Raw genomic sequence first — 24,430 nt, forward strand, 5'->3', positions numbered from 1 at the left:
CTCAAAATATTGTCTCAAATTTGTCACCTGATAGTTAGCAGGTCACATAATTAAACCCTTGTTTGCCATTTTGAATATACTGAATAGAGATCATCTTAGATATTAATCGATTGTCGTTTTTTTATATTTTGTAAGCAACTCAAACACGAAAAGGTTAAAAATAAATCAATTTTACATAAATTTCGTAAATATTATGAAACAAAGTCAACATATATTTTTCATTTTATTGGTTATTATGTTTTTTGTCTTTGTTATAGAAAATTTACTTTTGTTATCGACATATTTATTTTCATTCAAGTGTAAAAACATCTCTGAATAATACAATGAAATGGATTTTGTGACTCTCACCTACAGAATAGCAAAATCGTCTTAAGTCACAAAAATTGTCTCTAACTTAAAACCTCAAATTTAGGGGCTTGTGATTATATCACAGTACATAATCGCACGGTAATTAAATCATGTAGACACCTAATAACTAATTTCTTTAAATTTTATTACAAGGCTTTTTAGGACTTTCAATTCTCGTACATGAGTGTAATTGAAATGTAAACTTGTTACACAGTTTAATACTTCTAAATCTAAAAACAATTCCCTAAGATTGTAATTAAACACATTCAGTTTTCCATATTGCTGCATGGCATACTTAATTTGTGCTTAATCTATAGGGGTACAGTAGACGCTCGGAAATTAGAACCACTTTGTTTTTGGGGTAGTTCTAATTTGCGAAATTTTCTAATTTCTGGACAGTTTTTTTAACGTAAATAGTAAAACTAAGAGTTAAGCCACTTCCAAAAACTATATAAAAAACATTTTTTTTTTCTTATTTTATTTAAAAACATAACAAGTCAGTCCATTACATAACAATTATTAAAAAAAAACAACTTAAAATTTCAGAAATTAATTACAAATTCAGAATAAGGGCTCAGTTCAAAATTAATTTTTGTTTGACATATAATCAGTAATATTTGTTTGTTTTTTTGGTTTCTTTAAATCCGATATAGCAATATCGTTACGGAGGGCCAAAAGATTGGCTATATGTTTACTGGAAGACAATTCACTCTTGTTGCACTAATTTATTAAATTGTTAACGCTTTCAATAGCTATAGTATTTGAAATAACTGGTATGTTCTCAACAACATCGTCTTCACTGCTATCAGAAAACTCATCATCGCTACTTAGGTCGTAACCAGTTCCATCTTCAAACTCATCTCCATTCTATTTCTCGATGCCAACAATACACATGGAATTGTTTGGATCAATTCCTGCTAAAAGAGTTTGATTTACTTGGAGAGCTTCATTGCAGTCCTCATTTTTGTTAAGTAACTGTGCTAGTGGCACATCATCATCGCTGTCGTATTGGTCAGAGTCCCAATTTAACAACTTTGTCCAAGAATTCCTCATCACCGTTTGCGTTATCTCATCCCAAGCTTGTTTCAGAAATATTATTGCCTTTCGGATGGAGTGGGATTTCAACAGACTATTCAGTGCACCACCTTCAGCTATTATTGCAGCAAGTAACTTACTTCTGTTAACAAGTTTAGTTAACTTTACGGGATTTTGATCAATTGGTTGCACAGCTGCTGTTACATTTGGCGGCAAGAAATATGCAACTATGTTGCCATCTTTGCTTTGAAGATGCTCAATTGGTGCATGCGCGGAGCAGTTATCAATAAGTAAAAGAGCCTTCGGAGGCAAGTTATTTTTTTGAGAAAACTGGATGACCTATAAACAAAAAAATATTTTAAAATTAAAGAAATTAAAAGCAAAATTATTTCCACTTACTTAATTAATAAATATCTTGTGAAACCAATCACGAAAGATCCGAGACGTCATCCAAGCATTTTTGGAAAAGTTGTAATGAAGTGGATTATTAAAACCTTTGAAGCTCCTGGGATTTTTGGCTTTTCCAATAACTAAGGGCACTAATTTGTGAGAGCCATCAGCATTTGAACCAAGTAAAATTGAAATTCGTTCTTTTTGACTTTTGTATCCAGGCGCACTTTTTTCACAAGCAGAGACATATGTTTTATCTGGTAGGCAACGATAAAATAATCCGGTTTCGTCCACATTATATAATTGAGACACTATTAATCCCATCTCAGTGACTTTTGCGCGGAATCTGTGAATAAATGGAGTGATCGAGGCAATATCACTAGAAAAGAATCTCGTCACCAATTTTAAAAACGAATGCCGTGTCGCTTTTTTAAATTTAATAAACCATCGCTTGCTCGGAATGCATTTTTATTTTTATCGGAGTATTCTTCACCAAACATTTGTTCAGCTTTTTCCTTTAATATTGTTGCTGTCAATGTACACTTCCTTTCCGTTGTTTTAAAACCACTCATAAAGACGACTTTCCATTTTCGGGAATTCGCACTATGCATAGTTTTATTTTTGCTTCCTGATAAGTGTTGGAAACAGCATTTAATATAGATGATCTATTTGACTTGATATAGCTGATGGCAGATTTGCTCACATTGAAATCTAGCGCTAGACGACTCCCCTTGAACTCCTTTGTTCAGCTTTTCCAATATCTTTACTATGGTTTCCAAAGATAAAGTGTTTTTTTACGTTTATTTAACATTTTTAGAAAGTTACTTTTAGTTTTCGGTAGAGTCTAGCAAAATATGTCCACGTGTATCAAATTTCACATAATGAATGACAAAAACACCAAAAATATGGCAAAACAAACACTAAAATATAACTTGGGGATTCCCCTTTCTATTTTACCATTGTTCAGTAAAATAAAACCCAAGAATGGGAATTCCCTTGTGTTAAAAATAAAAAAAAACTCTCAGAAATTAGAACCTCAAGATCTAATTTCAGAGCGTCCAATGCATTAAAAACTCTGGTTCTAATTTCTGGATGTTCTAATTTTTGAGAGTTCTAATTTGTGAGCGTCTACTGTACTCACAACGTGTCATAAAGCATCGTAAAATTATAAAATTTTATGCTAGTGTATTTGTAGTGTAAATTTGTTGTTGGATTGCTTACTAAAATAAGTTTACGCAACTCCTTTATAATTTTTATACTCTCGCAATGTGAAACGGTAACGGTTGTTTGTACTAATGAAACCTAAACGAGACAGACTTAGAACTATTATAAGCGATAAGAAAAAATTAATCTATGTAACTTGTACACATGTTCATTGGCACACAAAATGTCGTTATGCGAAGGCCTATAATATGCTACAACTAAGGGAAAAATGAAACTAAAATATACAAAATTTGGTACATAAGAATTTTTGTTGTTATAATGGGCTTTGTACTAAATACAGAAACATGTTTTCAAACATACAGTGCGTTCAAAAAAAACTTTTTCCTTTGTTAGGAAAAATGGAATTAGGAAATAATTATAAAAATTACATTGCACATCTCGTATTTAACTCGCACAACTCGTATTTAAAACTTTTCAGTTTTTTAATGGTTCATTTGGGATTTTTAGGATGCTTCGTTAAAAAGTTGTTTCGAAAAATTTTGTGTACTTAGCACTAATTTTTTAACACACTGTACTCCAGTTGAATGTCCAAAGTAAATGTAATCAATCCAGACTTTCCTGTGGCCTCAACATAATGCTTTTTGATTTTGCAGTTGACTTTATACAATTTATATTGATTTGTATGAGTGCTGAAAATATTTCCCGCGATAGTATAAAATGATCGCTTACACCCAAACTTAGCCATCCTTTATTTGTTTTTCAAACGTATTTATTTACAATTGATTTTATTACATTGTTATTACTGAGTTGTGAGTAAAAATTAAGATCTATACCGTATATATTTACAAACAAAATTATTAAACTAGTTTTATTTATTTCAAATTAAATAATTAAAGACAATAATTCCATGCGTTATCGTGTCCCGAATAATAAAACTCAGAATTTGTGTTGCTTTCATAAGTAGCGTGCTGGTACTGTGTTTGATGATTTTCGATATTTTTTTCATGGGAGTTCATGTTTTGATATTCTTCAATAAAGTCGAAATGAAAATCTTTAGAAACATTAGGTAGCTGAATCTGTTGCACCGAAACAGGTTCAAATACTGTATTATATATTTCAGTTGTTTGAGCTGCAAAGTAAGCAACTGACCTTGCTAATTCTTGGCATTGGTTACTGGCAAGAGTTAGAGAGGTCGAGGAGGCTGAACATGGCACAAAGCAGGGATAGTAATAATCATCTGAATTGTAGCCGGAACTAGAAGTTACACTGGATGTGTCGTCATAATTTTCATTGAATCGGCGCGGTTCATGATAAACTGGTGTAAAGAATTGTGTTTCGCTTGTAGAACTTAACTCCATTATCTTAGATTTCTTTGTCGTATTTTGTAATTGCTGATTCTGCATAGAAGGAGAGTAATAAAGTGAAACTGAAGACGTCATAGCAGATGACGGTTGACAATTTTCGAGCATTGTAAAATTATTTTCAAGTCTGTTAACATTGGAAGCCGCAGTCATGTGATTTAAATTCGAATTATCCGTTAATGTAGTTGTATTTAAACATAAAGTTGAGGACATGAAAGGAGTAATTTCTGAAGGTAAAAGTCTAGACTGTTCCAGATTTTCCTGCTCTTGAGCAAATGGAGCCACGTTGTGAGGACTTTCATAAATACTACAATAATTCGTTATGTTCCTTTGTTCTTCTAATTTATCTAACCGGTGCTGTGAGTTCATAAAGTGGTTATTAGTACTGCGGTATTTATTATTGCGAGAAGTTTTTCGTTGTGTAAGCGTAGTAGATGTATTGCGAATACGTCGGCTATTACCGAAAAGACGTCGTGCTTCAGTTGACCCCTTGGCTTCGGGCTTTGGATGGTCATGTGTCCCTTTTGCTTGAAAAAATATAACATTACTGGCTCGACGCCAAAAATGGGTTACCGGATATCCACAATGGCCTTTACAAGGTTGTATTTCCAAACGTCCTGAGCAATTTCTGAAAAAATAATGTTAAAACATTTTTATTAGTAAAAGCTTTAAGATAGTTATAATCAACTGTAACTTTTTAACTTTATGGACTACCTAAGAATATATAGTACATATATACATATGTATGTGATGCAGAGGCATCACTTACCAAAATCCCTCAATAATCTAACATATAGTCCGAAATCCCTCTACACATTAGTCAATCGCTGTAGTTGCTCTAACCTGCCAACCATTTTAACGAACGCTTAAGCTTGACTGACGCAACAGGGAGATACAACGCAACTAAAAGCCGATTGATCAAGGATTTCACCGATTCGGAAAATAAGAAGCTGAATGAAATGGCCAAAGAATGCGACTTTCGCCGCCTTGAAGAAGACGATTGACGCTCTCCGACGAGAAATCAATGAAATCAAATTAAATTCTTCCAGCAATCAACGTGGCCGCAGTCAAACACCAGCAACGGACAACAAACAACGTTCTCGTGGTCGTTCACAAAACTAGGTTAAAAAGTTCCCGAATTGTTTTTATCATCATCGATTCGGCGCTGATGCCAAGAAGTGTTCACAACCGAGGGCATTCAAGAAGGAGGGAAACTAAAGATCGCTTCGCCTCCGACGGTCAGCGAAGCGGGCAGTCAAAAATCACGCCGTCTCTTTATCACCGATCCTAAGACTCATCTTAATTTTTTAGTTCACAAAGGAGCAGATTTTTCAATTCTGCCTAAACCATCAATTAAAGAGAAACTCAAAACATCGAATTATTCGCTATTCGCCGCCAACGGATCAATCGTCAACACATACGGTAACAAACTAATTTCAATCGACTTAGGACTACGAAGAGAATTCACATTCAGATTCATAATCGCTGACGTCACAAAACCAATTTTGGGTGCAGATTTTCTCGACAAATTTGGTCTGGTTGATGTCAAAGGAAAGCAATTCATTGACAGAGAAACCAAACTCGAAGCAAAATGATTTTCTAACTTCGTCATTTATGAACCGGTATTTTCAATCAACAGCGACAATGTATGGAAACAGCCGCAAAATGAGTTTAAGAATCTCACGACAACGACTTGTTATGATAAGACAAAAGTAACGAAAACAGCTGTTCGTCATCAAATTTAAATTAAGAGAAACTCGTCAACGCTAAGGAAGAATTTGAGTACATGATCAACATGAGAATTTGTCAACCATCACAAAGTGAATGGGCCAGTCCATTAAACATGGTTCTAAAAAAGGATGGACTTTGGCGACCGTGTGGAGATTATCGCCGTTTGAACGCTCAAACAGTTCTTGATCGTTACCCAGTCAAAAACATTCACGATTTCACGCATAATCTAAACAGAAAGGCAATTTTTTCTTTTCTTGATTCGGAGAAAGCTTATTTCAACATTCCACTCGCCGACGAAGATCGAAAGAAGACAGCCATAATCCCATCGTTTGGGCTGTTTGAATTCAACGTTATGACATATTCGGTTTGAAGTTCGTATTCTGCTACATCGACGACATTTGCATTGCATCGAAGAATTTAATTTCAACATCTTCGCATAGTTTTGGAACGGTTACGCGAACACGGCTTGAAAATCAACGTCGCTAAATACGAATTCGAGCAGGAAGAGGTGTTATTTTTGGGTCATCGAGTCAGTAAATCCGGCATTCGACTATCAACCGACAAAAATAACACTATCGCAAATTATCCAAAGCCAGAAATAGCCAGAAACTTCGTAAATTTCTCGGAATGATTAACTTTTATCGCGATTTTATTCCAAATGCAGCTCAAACTTAAGGCCGACTACGCTTTCTAATCAAAAGTAACAAGAAAAATGACAAATCGTCAGTTATTTGGAAGACGCCGAAAGAGCTTTGATCGACGCAGTTACGTTAGCTTATCCATTGCCAAATGTTAAACTGGCACTTCACGTTGACGCTAGCAAGACAACATCGTCCGATTTTTTCTCCAGCATCGAGAGCGAATCAACCTGCGAAGCAATCAATTTTGAAGAAGAAATCAACCAAAACTTGAATGATTTTTTGAAGAGCAACACGTCAACATTACAACTAAAATTAGTTAATATCCCGAACGCAACCAAAACCATTGTTTGTGACGTTTCAACGAAGCACGTACGACCATTCATCACCAAGGATTTTCGTCAACAAGTATTGAACTCTGTTCACGACATGGCTCATCCAAGTAAAAAGTCAACAATCAAAATGATCAGCGAGCACTTTGTTTGGCCAAACATGAAAAAGGACATTGCCGAAATGGTACAAATTTGTATTTCATGCCAATAATCTAAAATTGCACAACACAACAAAGCAGCACTTCAAAGTTTTTCTACACCAAGGAGACGCATCGAATGGATTCACATCGATTTGGTCGGACTATTACCAGTTTCAAATGGTTATCGCTATTGTCTTACTTGCATCGATAGATACACTCGCTATTCCAATTGAAGACATTCACGCCGATACCGTCGCCAAGGCTTTAATCAACGATTGGATAACTTTCTACAATGTGCCAGCTAAAATCACCACAGATCAATGCAAGCAATTCGAAGCAAAACTATTCAACGAATTAGCGCGTATGATTGGAACAAAAAACCTTCGTTCAAGTCAACGGCATGATCGAACGTTTTCATCGAACCATGAAATCAGCTATGAAATGTTAAAACAACGAACGCTGGACCGAAACACTGCCAATGATCAAGCTTGCTCTTCGCTATGTGTTCAAAGAGGGCATCAAAACTGTGGAAATATCACATCATTAAAGGCAAAAACAGTATATATACATATATATCGAATATCGATATTTATTTGTCATTTCTGGATTATACGGCTTTACTCTTTCTTTTTCTACTTGGTTCCTTGAACAATAAACACGTGTGTCTGCTATAAATTAAAATATCTGCAACAAAGTGTTTTCTTTATTTTGTTCCTACTGGAAATATACAAAACGAGAAATCAAGAGAAACCAAGAAGATATTAAGGATTAATATCTGTATTCCACTACCTAAAGGCTCTGAAAGATCTGTCCTTAAGGATCTGTTTTCTACAGATTTTCTACAAAAACAACATCATCAGAGATGGTTTATGGCGATACACTCAAATTGCTATGCGATTTCTTCGAAAACATCGACGACGATAGATGCACCGAATTCGTTCAACAATGACGCGAATTGATGAGGAAAATTCAACCCGTTCCAGCGCCAAAATACGCTAACTACAATGTCTTCGTTCAGCAGAATTTGCAACTTGCACACATGTTTTCTCGAGAGATGATGCTGTTCGACTACCTCTTAAAACGCCATACGACGGTCCATACGAAGTATTGAGCCGAAACGACAAGACATTTGAAATTCTCGTTCAAGGTCGCAAAGTTCGCGTTAGCATAGATAGAGTCAAAGAAGTTGCAATTTTTATTTCATTCTGATTTCAATTTTAAAATTCGCACCAATACACTGTGGGCGGTTGGGCCTCGCTAGCGGCATTTAATTCAAATTTTCAAATTTGAAAAAGCGTTAATTTTTTTCTCAAAACGATATCAGATGCTTTGATTAGATTTTTGGCTGTTTTTTATAAGCTCTACGATCAGCTGATCATCAGCTGTGAGCTGTCAAACACAAAATATGTTTTAGCAAGTGCTTTACAATATTTTTTCTTTGTTGTGCGCATTGATTTCGAGCTCCTTGGAAATTTACAATTTTTACTTGTTTCATTAAAAGTGTGGCTTTTTATTAACTTCAAGGTTTGTATTACATAAAAAATCAGTGTTTGTGACCGGTCTGTAAATGTCTTGTTCATAAAACGTAGTGGTAATTAAGTGTATTAACAACTAGCCCGCACTAGCGTGCACCTGTCGTTCGTGGAGTAAAAGTTACAACATTCGCACGGATTAGGTCTAACTCTTTCTTTAGCTGGAAGTATGAGTCCTTGTGCGTCCAAAATGTGTAATATGAACTGCTATTACTTGCTACCTTTAAATCATGGCACTTTTTAGGAACAATGTCGGTAGCAAAACGGGTACTTTTTTTTAGTATGGCATGAAGAAGCGATCCCAACCAAGAAGTTTCTCACCATGGAAAACTTTGTATTTGGTACTGTTCTCAAAAACCTTAAATATACTCAGGAGGAGCAGTACGAGATTGGCAAAAAGCTGCGAAATTTTACTAGTTGTAGAAAAGTGGAAAAACTGTAGAAGAAATAAGTTTTTTTTTTAAACAAAAACCAGGAATGGCTAAATACGCCGTTAGTATTGATTGAAAGAACATCTTCCGAAATTATTGGACGTCCACAAAAAGATATGTCGAAGAGTTTAGCGGTAAGATTTTGAAAACTATGAGTACTCCTCAGCGTCTACCGACAAAACTTTCTGATGAAAAAGCACTGGCGCTATTTGTAGATGTTGGACATACCAAGTACACATGGAATTTGTCAAAGAGAGCCGCTAAAGGGCAAAACGGCGATATATATCCATGCTACGACAAACTGCGTTGTGCGAAAAAAATGCTATCCTAGTGTCATCACGGTCACTGATCATTTCGCTGAAGTACCATTACAAAGCTTAGTAGACCATACGATTGCTAGGATTATTGAAGCACACCCAGAAAGTTTTCAAAACCATATTGAAAATAACAATAACACCCAATTAACGGCTACCTACAAATGGGGTTGTGATGGCAGCAGCGGCCATTCTACTTACAGGCAAAAATTTAATGACTTCGATGGAGAGATGATAGATCAATATTTATTTTCAATTTGTATGGTACCATTGATAGTGCAGAAAGGATCGACAGTTTTATGGAAAAACAATCGGCCTTCTTCTACCCGATATTGTCGACCCATTAAATTACTTTGCAAGAAAGAATCGGCAGACTTGTCTCGCAGAGAAATTCAAAACATTAAGAGCCAAATATTAAATATTTTTCCAACATTTGTGAGTACCTTAAGAAATGATCACCAATTTCATATGACCATGCTTGATGGCAAAACGTTCAGTGTCATATCGGAATCGGCTTCGCAAACATGCGGAATCTGTAGCGCGACTCCCAATAATATGAACGATCTAAATTTGGTGAAAAGCTTTCCTATTAATGCAAACCTATTTGAATATGGCTTATCAAGTCTTCACGCATGGATTAGGGTTTTCGAGTGTGTTTTGCACATTGCATATAGAATACCAATACAAAAGTGGCAAGCTCATGGTGCTGACAAGGATGTCGTTGAACAAAATAAAAGAAGTATTCAGCAGAAGCTAAGGGAAGAAATGCATTTGTTGGTGGATATTCCAATAGCTGGTACTGGCAGCACGAGCAACGGAAACACTGCAAGGAGGTTTTTCCAACAACCAAATTTGGCTGCTCGTATAACAGGAGCAAGCTATGATTTAATATATCGATTTAGCGTAATCTTACGAGCATTGGTTTGTGGATATGACATAAATTCGGACGCATTCGGATCTTACGCATTGAAAACTGCCGAAATTTTTGTTAAAGCATACTCCTGGTTTTACATGCCATTGTCTGTTCACAGAATTTTAATTCATGGAGCAGATATAATAAACAATTTTTCTCTTCCGATTGGTATGATGTCCGAAGAAGCTCTTGAAGCCAGGAACAAGGACTATCGAAACATACGCGAGAGCAATACAAGAAAAAATTCCAGGAAAAATACAATGGAAGATATCATAAATGCTTTATTAGTTTCGTCTGACCCTTTGATATCTTCATTGTCAAATGGGTCTTCAATTTCGACTGCAAAAAATATTATTATGGACGATGATGTTAAGAGCTTGCTTTTAATGAAGCATCTAGATATGCCTGATTCTGATTCTGAAGATTCCGAAGATAATTATGATTTATAAAATTTGATTATTGAAGGCTAAGGTAATTAAAAAAAAATAAAACAAATTAAAAAAAAATTAAAAATTAAATTTAAACAAAATTTTTTTTCTTAAAAAATTCTATGACTTTTTTCTGAGCTGCGAAAAAAAACCGTCTGAAGATATCTTTTTTCGTTTAGAAGTTATTAATTAAATGCCGCTAACGAGGCTCAATCGCCCACTGTGCAATATCGATTTGACTTTTGATTTGATCGTTAAGGCGCTGACAGCTCTAGCGTTCCGTTAGATGACATCTCACTTTAGTTACGCATAACCGTACAGATAGCAAAGAGTTCAGTTAATCAGTCAAGTCGAGGATTCAGACAAAGCGACTTTCTATCTCTCATGTGCTGCTGGATAAAATCATTCGAGCTGCAGAACTCAATCAAGAAATCTTCTATAAGAGTGTACAGCTGCTGGCGTAAATTATTGGCCTCAACACTTGTGCCGTTAGTTCTGTTTTCTCCAGACTGGATAAGGAAGCAAAGCAAATGTGTCTGGCAGCGAACGAGGGCAAGACAAAATATCTCCTATCATCAAACAAACACTTATAGATAAATTCGTCTATCTTGGAACCAGAATTAGCACCAACAACAATGTCAGCCTCGAAATCCAACGCAGAATAACTCTTGCCAACAGGTGCTACTTTGAACGGAGTAGGCAATTGAGAGAGAGTAAAGTCCTCTCTCGACGAACAAATATCAACCCTATAAGTCACTCATGAGCAGATGTTACGAGTTTTCGAGAGAAAGGTTCTGCGAAAGATTTATGGTCCTTTGCGAGTTGGCCACGGCGAATATTGCATTCGACGGAACGATGAGCTGTATGAGATACACGACGACATTCACATAGTTCAGCGAATTGAAAGACAGCGGCTGCGCTGGATAGGTCATGTCGTACATAAGGACGAAAACACTCCAGCTCTGAAAGTATTCTTCGCAATACTCGCCGGGGGAAGTAGAGGAAGAGGAAGATCTCCACTCCGTTGAAAGGGCCAGATGGAGAAGGAACTGGCTTCGCTTGGAATGTCTAATTGGCGCCACGTAGCGAAAAGAAGAAACAACTGGCGCGCTGTTGTTCACTCGGCTATAATCGCGTAAGCGGTGTCTACGCCAATAAAGAAAAAGAAGCATAAGGTTTGTAAGTTATATATGGTCTAGGACAATTATTATGAAAGGTTTCTGTCGGAATGTGTATAAGACATATCACAGATTGACCGATATTTTCGATAAAAAGTTCATAATTGGAGCTTTGGTTCACATATTCGGTCTCTGGGACTTGAATAGTTTTGGACCGATTTGCATACTTTTCTGTCATAAAGTGGTCTACTTTAAGCGCACTATTCGGTAAAGTTTTATCCCAATAGATTCATTTGTCCTTGAACTTCATTCTGGAAAGTGAAATAATGAGTTTAATTTGAAATTGATTGGTATGAGAAGTATGTAGGCGTAGTTGCAGTTGGGTCGAAACTGTTATAAGGAGAGTGGGCGGAGATATCATCCGGTTTTATCAATTTTTATAATGTCCACTAGGGTGTTTAAGTGATATGTCCTGAGCGAATTTTGGTATTGTATCATATGTTGTCATTAAGGTCTTAAGAAGCGAGGTTCCGTCCTTTTTGCAATGTTCACAGGTACCCTTTGCTACTGCGATCATAATAATATATGTTAATTTAGAGTTTAGTTATGATATTTTATAGATTTTCGTTTAATGGCGTTTTGTTTGCGTGGTAGCTACCAACTACAAACTCGTTCTCAGTTTTTTTTACCAAAAACACGTTTACCAGGTTTCATTAAGAGAACTTATATTTTATTCAAGTTATCGCTCGCACAAAATGATATTATATATATGTATATAACCTTATATCTAAATCGATTATTTTTGAAAACAAACAACTGTTAAGTGAACAAAACTATTATAATACTATGTTCGGACCGACATTGAAAACATCTTGAAAACACATTTGTGGGTTGTGGAATTTAAGTCGTTCGGACCGACAATATGGGTTTTCGATGAGTTTTCACTGACAACTCAAACATTTATTTGTTTGTATTTTTGCTTTTCCATTTTTCATTATCAATAGGGGCATTCTCTTGCTCTTGCAATATTGCACGATGACACAAAATGCAAAAATCCGAAATATGCAAGGCAAAGTAAACACCCATTGCAGAATCTAGTGATATATGAACGGCTGATTTTGTCAATTTATTGAGAACGACTATTGTGCATTGAATTAGCGCACCTTCTGCACACATTCTTAACAAAAAACTGTAACAAATCCTTATAATTTAAGTAGAAATTATAAAATCTATTTAAAGCTTACCTTCCTCAACAATTTAACGACGAAATATGTATTTATGTAAAATGACAACTAAAACAGGGTTACAATTATATTTTTACGTGTCATTCCATGAAAATAAACATGGCTTTTGGTCTGACATATTTTACAGCCATTGCAAATAATTTTCTGCATGTGTTTCTTGTTGCGCCGTTGCACCAAGAGGAAAATTCTGCAATTCGTGCACCGTGCAAGGGTTTTGCAGGAGCAAGAGAATCCCTCTAATATGAAAATATCAAGTGACATCAGTATTTGTATATGGAATGTAAACAAATATCAAGTGACAATTTAGAGCTGGCAAAATATGTCTTCCAATAAAATCGAGTAAACTAGAGCAGGCACCGATTATAATGAGTGGAATGTAAGTTTTCAATTAGTTTTCAGCGAAAATTGGTTTTCAATGTGTTTTCGTTTGACAGATCTTACATTTATGAAAACACAATTTTTAGGCGAAAACCAGTTTTCCCCACGAAAAATGTATAAGCTGTATCAACATGTTGAAAGTGTATTAAAAAGAAAATATCTTTCAAAAGTAAAAAAAATGTTATGTTCGTGACAGTGGAACTATCAAACTACCATATACTGGAGATCAAATCCTTAGATTTTCTGGAAAACTGTTTGCATTTCAGAATTTAATTTGACTGGTATTAAGACCGTAGTTGGCGATTTAAATTTCGTTACCGTGATTTATTGAAAAAATTGACTTTAGAATTAATTTCATAAATGAAATGGAATGGCGCTAAAACTACTCTGAAAAGACAATCGCGCCTTAAAAAATCTCCTAATATAATCGTAGGCGTGTGGTATTTTTTTCTTCTTTATTAACTTATACTTACTTGTCCATTTCTTATACGAGGTACAAGTAACCCTTCTCGCGTTCAGCTGTGAAATTTCGTGCTCTTGAAAATTTTTTTAATATATCTTCAAATCTTTATTGTGAATTTATTAGGATTAAGTGATCTGTTGAGATAACTATCTCTGCTGTACTATTGAAGCAATTGAAATTTACTTTAATTGGGTGTTGGCAAATTTTAATTTACTTCACCGAGTCATTTCCAATTTTTTCGTTGCTACATTTTTAAACAGTGCAATTGTTAGTGCTAATCTATATTGCTTACTTAAATTTCTTTCTTGTTTTTATTCGTTTTCCATCTTTGTTCATAGCTGTTTGCGAGTTCTTATTTTTCGTGTGTCACAGTGCATCTCAAACTGCTGGCTACATTGGTTGTGACCTTTGATAACAAATTATTTTTATTGCATTTATTTCTTATAAATATTTTTGTCATTGCTCTTTAACCTTTATTTTTTAAGTTTTTCCTATTTTTATTTAAAATTGTTTTTGTCAAAATTACTTGCAATTTCCCGAATGGTGCTGTGAAATGTGAGTCGGAACGCTTTGTTTCTTGCTTTGTGTTAGGCTTGCCCATCTTAAATGTACCGGAGTGAAAACCAGCATCTTGGAGTCTATTCTTAACAGTAGGGATTTGCACTGGTCTTGCATAAAATGCGGACCGACAGAAATTGAATTATTCAAAGTCTTTAGGCAGTCGCGCAATCGGCCGTGAACTTGAAACGCTTACGGAGAAATCTTCAGTCTGTTAAGATCGACATATCCGCTGACAATTTTCCATTGGTTTTTGATAGCTCAATGTGGCCATCTAGTGTCTTTGTGCGTGAATTCGAGCATAAGCGTGGTAAAACCACTGTAGTTATTGCTAAAATACCAAGAAATTCTGAGTATTTATTATCAAATTCAAAATTTACTGATCTGTATTTAAATAGCATTAATTGTAACTTTAAAATCATTGCTTTCACAGAAATTAATGCCCCACATTTTTGCTAATGAGATATTTAATAGCGAATTTGAAACCTTTAGATTTGACCAGCTGAGCAGAATAGGAGGTGGTGTCCTGTTTGCTGTTCATTCTTCTGAAGAAGTCGATGTCCCTCAATTTGCGCTAATATTGGCCATATTTACTTTACTTTATCTTATACTTGTATACCGCCTCAATGGGACTTATGTATCTGTATATATGCAGCATGTTTCTTTAAAAAATAATGGTTTCTCTATGGCTAATAATACTGATTCCATGATTGTTTTGGGAGATTTCGTGTGGACAACAACATCTTGAGGAGTTTCTGCCGTAAGGTTGAATTTTTAATTTCTATCAAAACGTTTATCCATCCGGAAAGATTTTGATCACATGGCTTGGCGGCATCGATTCTGGCAGACCACCTTTTATGTTTTAGAAAGACAGTGAAGTAAATTGGATATTTTTGATTTCCCAACGTTGTCTGTTATGCTCGAGGCCAGCATTTAGCAGAGTTGACTACAGTCAAACTTAGCATGTGGACACTACATGACGAAAGAGCTGCGTACTTGTTTTTACTCCTCCACACGGCAATCTTCCAAAAGAATATTGTAATTTTCTAATATTTTCCAAACTAAAGCGGCAATAGCTTTGTCGGATTTTCGGGACAATCTACAAAAACGAGAAAACGTCCCTCTATATAGTATGTACATATACTCTTTTCTCAGCATCGGGACGGATATAACACACAATTAATGTAGTTGCTACGAAACCACCAACGACCCACACCACTTCCTTGATGTGCCTTGTTAACACAACTTAATTCTGAAAATGTGTGTGTGATTGTTATTGAAATTAAGTAGATTTTAAAATAATGTGATTAAGTGTTGAATATGATTCGAATTGGTCTTGACCTTGGTCAAAACCTCATATACCAAATGTATGTAATGATTTCGGATTATTTGGTTTACTTGTTACTCATATACCAGTGGCGGATCCAGGGGATTAAATTAGAGAAATTGCACCCCCCCCCCCCCTTGGGGGTACAACAGTGAGACTCTTCTCACTAAATACACTATGGAAATCACTACAAGATACTATCATAAATTGCATTATATGACCTGTCTAGACTTATTTAATCCTTTTCTGGGCGACTCACAGCGGAAGTACTAAATTCTGAATTGAGAAAGAGTCGAAGTCTTGAGTACAGTATGAGACATAAGTATATGCCCGCAGAGATATCGAATTAATGGGGCATTCGATAGTCGCAAGCGGCATCGTGTCTCTATGTTTTTCGTAGTTCGTGGTGTCACCTAGCGCCAGTTGACACCACGAACCACGAAAAACATATATACATGATACCACTTGCGACTATCGGATGCCCCATAGGTCCGATATCTTTGCGGCTATATATGTCTCATACTGTACAATTGGTACTATTGAGTATAAAAACACTCGACGCATGGTGACGTTTCATTTAAATCCGTTTATCTCGCCAAAAACGCCTCAACTTGACTGTCCAATAAAATCACGGTATGTCTAGCTGAGCGGAATCATCTATATAGTAACTATAAATTGCCCAAGTTACCCATTTCATTTTCGTCAATTTCTGTGAAGTTATACCTTATTCTGGAAAATAAAGTGCCCAATTTTGAATATCTAAAATGGTAAGTATCGATGTTGTTTCGATTTTACTGTTCATTTTCGTGCGTGGTGAAATTTCACTCACATTCAAACGAGTGTTTACATAAAAATTGAGGTTAGGTTTGTTTATTCAACAATAGTAGTAGCCAATTTTGCATATAGAACCCGTGTTTTAACTTGCCCTCGCCCTCGGAACCGACGATAACAGCTGGTCCGGAAACGCCTTGAAATCAGGCACGGAAATTTTCCCGGCTCTGTCGGGAAATGTTCCCGATTTTTATTCACATTTTGTAAAAAAAAAAAATATTTGGCCGAAAATGCTGTCACGACTCCGTGTTTCTCTCACAAACTCAACAACAGTATTTCAAAGTCAGTGAAAGTACGATTAATCTAAAACGTTACCAGTGCCATACGAGAAGTCGACAAATTCTTCAAGAACTCATTTCCAAAACGTGTGACTGTATTAGCAAAGATACTTGGTGAAAAAATTGTCCAGTAGTGGGAAACAAGATGGGTAGAGAGGCACGATGCTATCCTTCAATTTGTTGCGAAGTTACCGTTGATCACCGAAGCTCTGTCAAAAATCAGTGAGTGGAAGAACAGAGAAACAGCAGGCAAAGCAACAATTCTCATATCGGCTTTGTGCAAGTTCGAATTTATCGTCGGGGTCTTCTGTCTCAGCGACATTCTATCGCTCACCCATTCGCTCAGCGTAGTTCTTCAAAAGGAAGCAATTGATTTGGCGAAGGCATCAAAAATGATTGGGACGTTGTTTGCCACGTTGGAAAAAAAGTGGGAAAAAGTTGATGAAATATTCCGATTGATTTATTCAGAAGCCAAGAAAAAGGCGGAAAAACTCGATGTTGACGAAGTGAAACCGAGAACATGTGATCGACAAACGAAACGCGAAAATTACGACGTGAAAACTTGCGAAGATTACTACAGGGTCTCTGTCTACATACCTCTGCTGTATACCATCAAAGAAGATTTGGAAGCTCGTTTTTCACAAGAAGTTTTGGATGGTTACCAATTGAGTGTGTTGCTCCCAGAAAAAGCAAGTCTTTTAAAAGAAAACGAAATCGATGATCTAAACGGATGATTGATAGAAAGATTCGGGAATCTCTGGATGATGAAAAAAGCGTACAAAAATTGAAATTGAAAGGTGAATTAAGCTACTGGCAATGTCACTGGCAGCAGCAACAAAAAATTGAAGACAGCGAAATTCCAACTTCTGCACTGGGAACATTAAGAAAATGTGATGTCGACATATTCCCAACAATCCACCCCTATCTCTGAGTGTTCTGTACACTTCCCGTAGCAAACACGAGCTCTGAACGTTCTTTCTCTTATCTTCGCCGCATCAAAACATGGCTTAGGACGGCCATGCTTCAAGAAAGACTAGTTGGATTAGCGTTGCTTCATACGCATCATGACATCGAAATCACCGCCGAAGATGTCATCGAAAGATTCGCAAAACTTGGCAGCCATCGTTTTGCGTTATGAAACACGCAATGTAAAAGGATTTTTCTGTTTGAATTTTTAATAAAATGAGCCACTATGTATTGCATGCATATAATTGACTTTTCGATTATAGCCACTTTGTTTACCTTTAGGTAAAGGTTAGGTAAAAATGGCTGATCGATGATCCCACGTAGACTAACAAATTAGTCCTTTGTGATGCCATTAAATGAAAAACTCCCGTATTCGGACTTACAGATTGCCGAAGCGCTTTGTAGCCAAAATAAAGTTACACAGACGCTTAACTTCAACACCGCCAGTTCGGTGGGGTGTCCAAAGGTATGCGCCCCCAAGTGTCTGAGTGTAGACCTTCCAAAAGCGGGACAGTCAAGCAGGTAGTGCTGGCTTGTTTCTACCGCATCTTCTTCTAAACAGCATCCGGTAAGATACCCATTCTTACCGCATGTAAGCCAATAGGACAGTGGCCTGTTAAAAGACCCACTGACAATGAGAGGTTAGCCTTACCAAGAACTAAGCGATCATTTGATCTCCTGCGATCAATACTGTTTACCTTTGGAATTGATAATTTTTGTTTCATAATTTGTACAGTATTTCTCTCGCAATAATAAGTTTGAAACCCAAATCGAAGGATAAATTCAATTTACCCATTTCGTCCATCCGGACAACATATCCTAGCCAGATTTAATTCGCTGAACTATGTCGATGTCGTCGTGTATCTCGTACAGCTCATCGTTCCATCGAATGCGATATTCGCCGTGGCCAACGCGCAAAGGACCATAAGTCTTTCGCAAAACTTTTCTCTCGAAAACTCGCAACGTCGACTCATCCGTTGTTGACATCGTCCAAGTCTCTGCACCATATAGCAGGACGGGAATTATGAGTGACTTACAGAGTTTGGTTTTTGTTTGTCGAGAGAGGACTTTGCCTACTCAGTCCGAAGTAGCACCTGTTGGCAAGAGTTATTCAGCGTTGGATTTCTAGGCTGACATTGTTGGTGGTGTTTACGCTGGTTCTAAGATAGACGAAACTATCTACAACTTCAAAGTTATGACCGTCAACAGTGACGTAAGTGCCAAGTCGCGAGTGCGACGACTGTTTGTTTGATGACAGGAGATATTTCGTCTTGCCCTCGTTCACTGCCAGACCCATTTCTTTTGCTTCTTTGTCCAGCCTGGAGAAAGCAGAACTAACGGCGCGAGTGTTGAGGCCGATGATCTCAATATCATTGGCATATGCCAGGAGTTGTACACTCTTATAGAAGATGGTACCTTCTCTATTTAGTTCTGCAGCTCGAACTGTTTTCTCCAGCAGCAGGTTGAAAAAGTCGCACGATAGGGAATCGCCTTGTCTGAAACCTCGTTTGGTATCGAACGGCTTGGAGAGGTCTTTCCCGATTCTGACGGAGCTTTTGTTGTTGTTCAACGTCAGCCTACACAGCCGTATTAGTTTTGCGGGGATACCAAATTCAGACATCGCGCCATAAAGGCAGCTCCTTTTCGTGCTGTCGAAAGCAGCTTTGAAATCGACGAAGAGGTGGTGTGTGTCGATTCTCCTTTCACGGGTCTTTTCCAAGATTTGCCGCATGGTGAATATCTGGTCGGCTGTTGATTTGCCAGGTCTAAAGCCACACTGATAAGGTTCAATCAGTTTGTTGACGGTGGGCTTTAATCTTTCACACAATAGGCTCGATAGAAACTTATATGCGATGTTGAGGAGGCTAATCCCACGGTAGTTGGTGCAGATTGTGGGTCTCCTTTTTTATGGATTGGGCAGAACACAATTAAATTTCAATTGTTGGGTAGTTAAATGTGCACCCACCAGTTGATCCAAAATCATTCACTCACCGCCACTTTGTGTTAATAAAAACTGCAAGCGCAATTTATGTTTAAATTCGGTTTAATTTAGTAGGTAACAAAATATGTAACGCACAATACAAATGCCGAATATAAATACATATAAGTATGTAAAAATATTATCAGCAGCAAGTCGAAGAGAGGGTGTTCAGTTTCAGGACCGTGAAATGATGTCTCCCGCGAATGCAGCCTGGTGGCTACTGATGGATCGATGACTTGACGTAGTACTGATGAATCGAACTAACGTAGCACTCAGGATCGGCGAATAACCGGAACGTATGTTGACGCGGCGCAGTGCAGAATGTAAAAGGAGACGGAAGTTAAGGTGCGAATGGGTATATGGCGAATGTTTGTAGCGAATTTTAATGCGTGAGTGTTGATGTCCGGCTTGTGAAGATCGAAAAGTTTAGAACGAATTAAGAGGCCTTTCCCTTTTTGTCCATCCCTTTTGAAGAGTTGGTTGAATGATGTAGAAGTGTGGTGAGTGAGTATGGTGTCATCGGACGTGGTGAGTTGAGCTGTTCCATTAAGATGCGCCAGTTTTATCGAGTAGAGGAGGTGGATGCTTAACTCATTTAAACATCCTGGGCCCCTTAAGCAAATATTTTGCCTAGTTTTATATATATAATCTGATGCATGTAATTCGGCTTACTGTTGGTGGAGTAACCGAAGTCGCAGCATATTAGCTGTAAAAAGCGATTTTGGTTTTAATCGCCAATTGTATTTTGTGTAAATATTAGTGCTTGAGGTACTAATTGAGTTTGCGTGCTTTGATGACTTACTCGTGTTGTATTATTATACCAAAAAAGTTGTTTGCTTTTATTAATTTTATTAGCTGTTATTTACAATTTATTATTTATCGGCTTGGCATAACGGTAGTTTATTATATGCCTTTTCAGTATTATCGGCAATGTTTGGACTTTATTTATTCTCGGCTTTTGAAGGATAGTAACTCCACGCCTGGCCAGATATGGCCAGAATGGGTACTCCTTAGCCCTGGAGTTACGACTATGACAATAGACTTTGAGGGATCTTGCGAGAGAGTGTGCGGTAATTGCGAACGGTTTCATTAGAATTGTAATTTTTTAAGTGGGATGTACAACAGATTCTCACCAACTACCCTTATGTGGAGCGCTTATGTAGAGATGATAGATAGATAGATAAATGTTATGAGGTAATGCACCGCGACCTAGGGTCTATTGTGCCCTGTGTAGAGACGATAAGAGCGACCTCTGCTTTTAATAATTTTTTATTTATTCTATTTGAGAATTTATGAAAAATGTCGATTTTTCGACTTTTTGATACAACTGTGTTATTTTTTATGTTTTTATGTATGCACTGATTTGGCGTTTAGTAGCCCGCCACCGCTCTAGGATTTGTTCAGAATTGTTTTTTTTTCATTATTGGCGAAAGCCATCCTGCGGGGCCGAAGAGTTGTATGTGCTTTTAATAATTTGTACTGTCAGAGGTAACTCTGACTTTGTTTTTTATACCAATTTGTGGAGTATTGGAAAATTGTGGCTCTAATGGTAGTCGCACGACGTACCGGCCATTATTTGATTGAGGAGTTATGGGGGGAAGTTTCCTTAACTTTTGACATTTCCTTAATTGTGAATTAAGGTATTTGTTTTTATTATACTCAACTTGAGTTGGTATGGTAGTGACTAGTTCTGTAACTAGTCCATTTTGTGTTTCGCTGTGCAGCGTTTGAGATTTGTGTGCCTTTGAGCAGCATGGTGTCTCTTGGCAATTTTTAGTATTTTGGCTTTCGGGATTTTCTTTTGTAATTAAACCCGTGGTTCTTTTTGTATATGAGCTCCTTTGAGGTGGGATGTGATATGTGCTGTTATGAAGCATTGTACGTATATGATGTCTTTTATGACAATAGAAGCAATTATATTTGCTTTTGCAATTTTTAAGATTGTGTGTATGGGAAAAGCAGTTTGTACAGAGTCTTTTTGATCTGACAAAGTTGTTCCTTTCGTTAATGTTTAATTTTTTAAACTTCTCGCAAGTTTTAAGTTTATGCCCTCTTTTACATAGTTCGCATGACGTTTGCTTTTTCTGTTCGGATATGAACGATTGCCTTATGTGAAAGCGTTTGTTTAAATTGTTTTTGTTTCTAGCTTGAGGTCTATTTAAGCTTCTATTTTGGTCGTGTTTAATGGTCTTAGTTTTGATTATTTTTTCTTCTAACCTTTCCGCAATTTAATATTGGGTGGTGAGAAAATCTTTCATTTGTTGCCACGTTGGGCACTTTTTTCGTGATGAGAGCGATTGCTCCCATAGAAGTGACGACTTTTCTGGTAATGCGGCGGTGCAAATGTTTACTGTTTACCAGAATTGGGTCCCAGCTGTCTGTGAGAATATTTAGTTTCGATAGCATCGACAAACAATATGAAACAGTGGATTCTCGTTTGATGAATTCTACACTTGTTCCTTTCTTAATTTTTGGCAAGTTCATTAGTGTCGTTACTTATCTTATCGACCAGTATTCTGTCGTTTTCATATCTAGCTTTTAGAGCTTCCCAAGCCAAATTGAAATTGTCGTCATTAGAGAACTGTTTGACTATTTCGCCTGCTTGACCTTTAGTTTTGTATCTGAGGTGATACAATTTTTGCGCTTGTGATAATTGAGGATGGTATATGTACACGGCCGTAAACATGTCCCGGAAGGACGGCCATTCTTCATAACCTCCATAAAATGTTTCTGTGTCACATGCGGGCACCTCGAGTTGGATGCCTGAACTTGCCTCTTGATATTGTTGCATTTGTGGCAGCTCTACTCTACTGTGGGGAGTAGGTGCTTTTATTAGCTTTAATTGATCGGAGATAATAGCTTTTGTTTCTTCGTACTGGTCTAAGCAGTTTTCGTAAATATCGTAAGCCGATGATTTAAAATTATGTGGCAAGTCTGAATCGTCAGATTCTAGTATGGCGTCATAAGCCGCTTGGAGGCGAGTCCAAAAATTTTTAAGATTTTGGCTTTTTATTTCTAATAACGATTCCGAGTTTTCGTGGATCGGTGAAGTGGCAAATCTAGTGCAGTGTCGTAATAAACTGTTACTTTGTGAAATATATTTAACAACCTGTTTTGAGCGTGTAGCTCCTGTAGGTGTATTTTGATTTTTTTCGTTATTAACCATTTTTGTTATATTATAAAAATATTTATATTTGTCAAAATAAATTTAATTTTTCTTAGTGTAAACTGCTTTGTAGTATCTAATCGAAGCGATACAGTGTAATAATTTTTATACTCTTTTAAGTAAATAAGAGTTTTTATATCGGTACAAACGTATATTTTATTAATGACGTTCTGCATTTTTTTTTGTTTTTGCAATGGTATTATTTTTATTTATATTTTATTTTGAACTTTGTTTTGTTTGGGTTACTGCACTAGGTTTTTATTTTATTTTTTTCATTCGTTTTATTTTGCCACCACACTAGTATATGTATCCATATTTATTTAATCTTGTATTTCACTTAGATTCATGATATATAGTACATACATACATACATATGTTCTTTATATACATATGTAAGTATATATGCTTTTGTTCTTTTTTTTTATTGGTTTTGTCACAGCACTTTGTTTTGTTTGGGTCACTGCACTAGGTTTTTATTTTATTTTATTTATTCGTTTTATTTTGCCACCACACTAGTATATGTATTCATATTTATTTAATCTTGTATTTCACATAGTGCCTTTCTGTGAGGCTCGAAGGACCATAGTTAAATGTGCATCGACGAATAACCGAAACGTACATATGTATGTTGACGCGGCGCAGTGCAGAATGTAAAAGTAGACGGATGTTAAGGTGCGAATGTGTATATGGCGAATGTTTGTAGCGAATTTTAATGCGTGAGTGTTGATGTGCGGCTTGTGAAGATCGAAAAGTTTAGAACGAATTAGGAGGCCTTTCCCTGTTTGGTTAGTGAGTATGGTGTCATCGGACGTGGTTAGTGTAGCTGTTCCATTAGGATGCGCCAGTTTTATCGAGTAGAGGAGGTGGACGCTTAACTCATTTAAACATTGGGCATGCTTTCGTCCGACCATATTTTACAAAGAAGCTGATGCATACTCCTTATCAGTTCTACGCCGCCGTGGTTGAATAGCTCGGCCGGCAATCCGTCGGCCCCTGCCGCTTTGTTGTTCTTCAGGCTGGCAATTGCTATTCGAACTTCTCATGGTAGGGTAATGGAACGTCTGCTCCATCGTCATCGATCGGCGAATCAGGTTCGCCTTCTCCTGGTATTGTGCGTTCACTGCCATTCAGCAGGCTGGAGAAGTGTTCATTCCATAATCTAAGAATGCTCTGGGCATCAGTGACTAGATCACCTTTGGGGGTTCTACAAGTGTATGCCGCCGCATTATTTCGTAGAATTTTCGAGCATTACCCCTGTCGGCCAGATTATCAAGCTCTTGGTACTCACGCATTTCGGCCTCTTTCTTCTTCTGTCTGCAAATGCGTCTCGCTTCCCTCTTCAATTCTCGGTATCTACCCCATC

The 24,430-nt window shown here is 36.9% G+C and overlaps 1 protein-coding gene and 1 pseudogene across 1 annotated transcript in view; both read right to left on the reverse strand.

Moving 5' to 3' along the window:
• Positions 1 to 1,034: 1,034 nt before the first annotated feature.
• LOC120781773 lies at positions 1,035 to 2,931 on the reverse strand (annotated as a pseudogene).
• Positions 2,932 to 3,657: 726 nt separating this feature from the next.
• LOC120781755 (transcription factor glial cells missing) overlaps positions 3,658 to 24,430 on the reverse strand; it is a 36,112-nt gene continuing 15,339 nt past the window's right edge. The window contains exon 2 of the mRNA XM_040113987.1: positions 3,658 to 4,926. Coding sequence (XP_039969921.1) covers positions 3,828 to 4,926 — 1,099 coding nt within the window. The 3' untranslated portion in view covers positions 3,658 to 3,827. The remainder of the gene's footprint in view (positions 4,927 to 24,430) is intronic.

This window comes from Bactrocera tryoni, unplaced genomic scaffold (assembly GCF_016617805.1).
Source record: "Bactrocera tryoni isolate S06 unplaced genomic scaffold, CSIRO_BtryS06_freeze2 scaffold_7, whole genome shotgun sequence".
In the NCBI taxonomy this organism is placed as follows: domain Eukaryota; kingdom Metazoa; phylum Arthropoda; class Insecta; order Diptera; family Tephritidae; genus Bactrocera; species Bactrocera tryoni.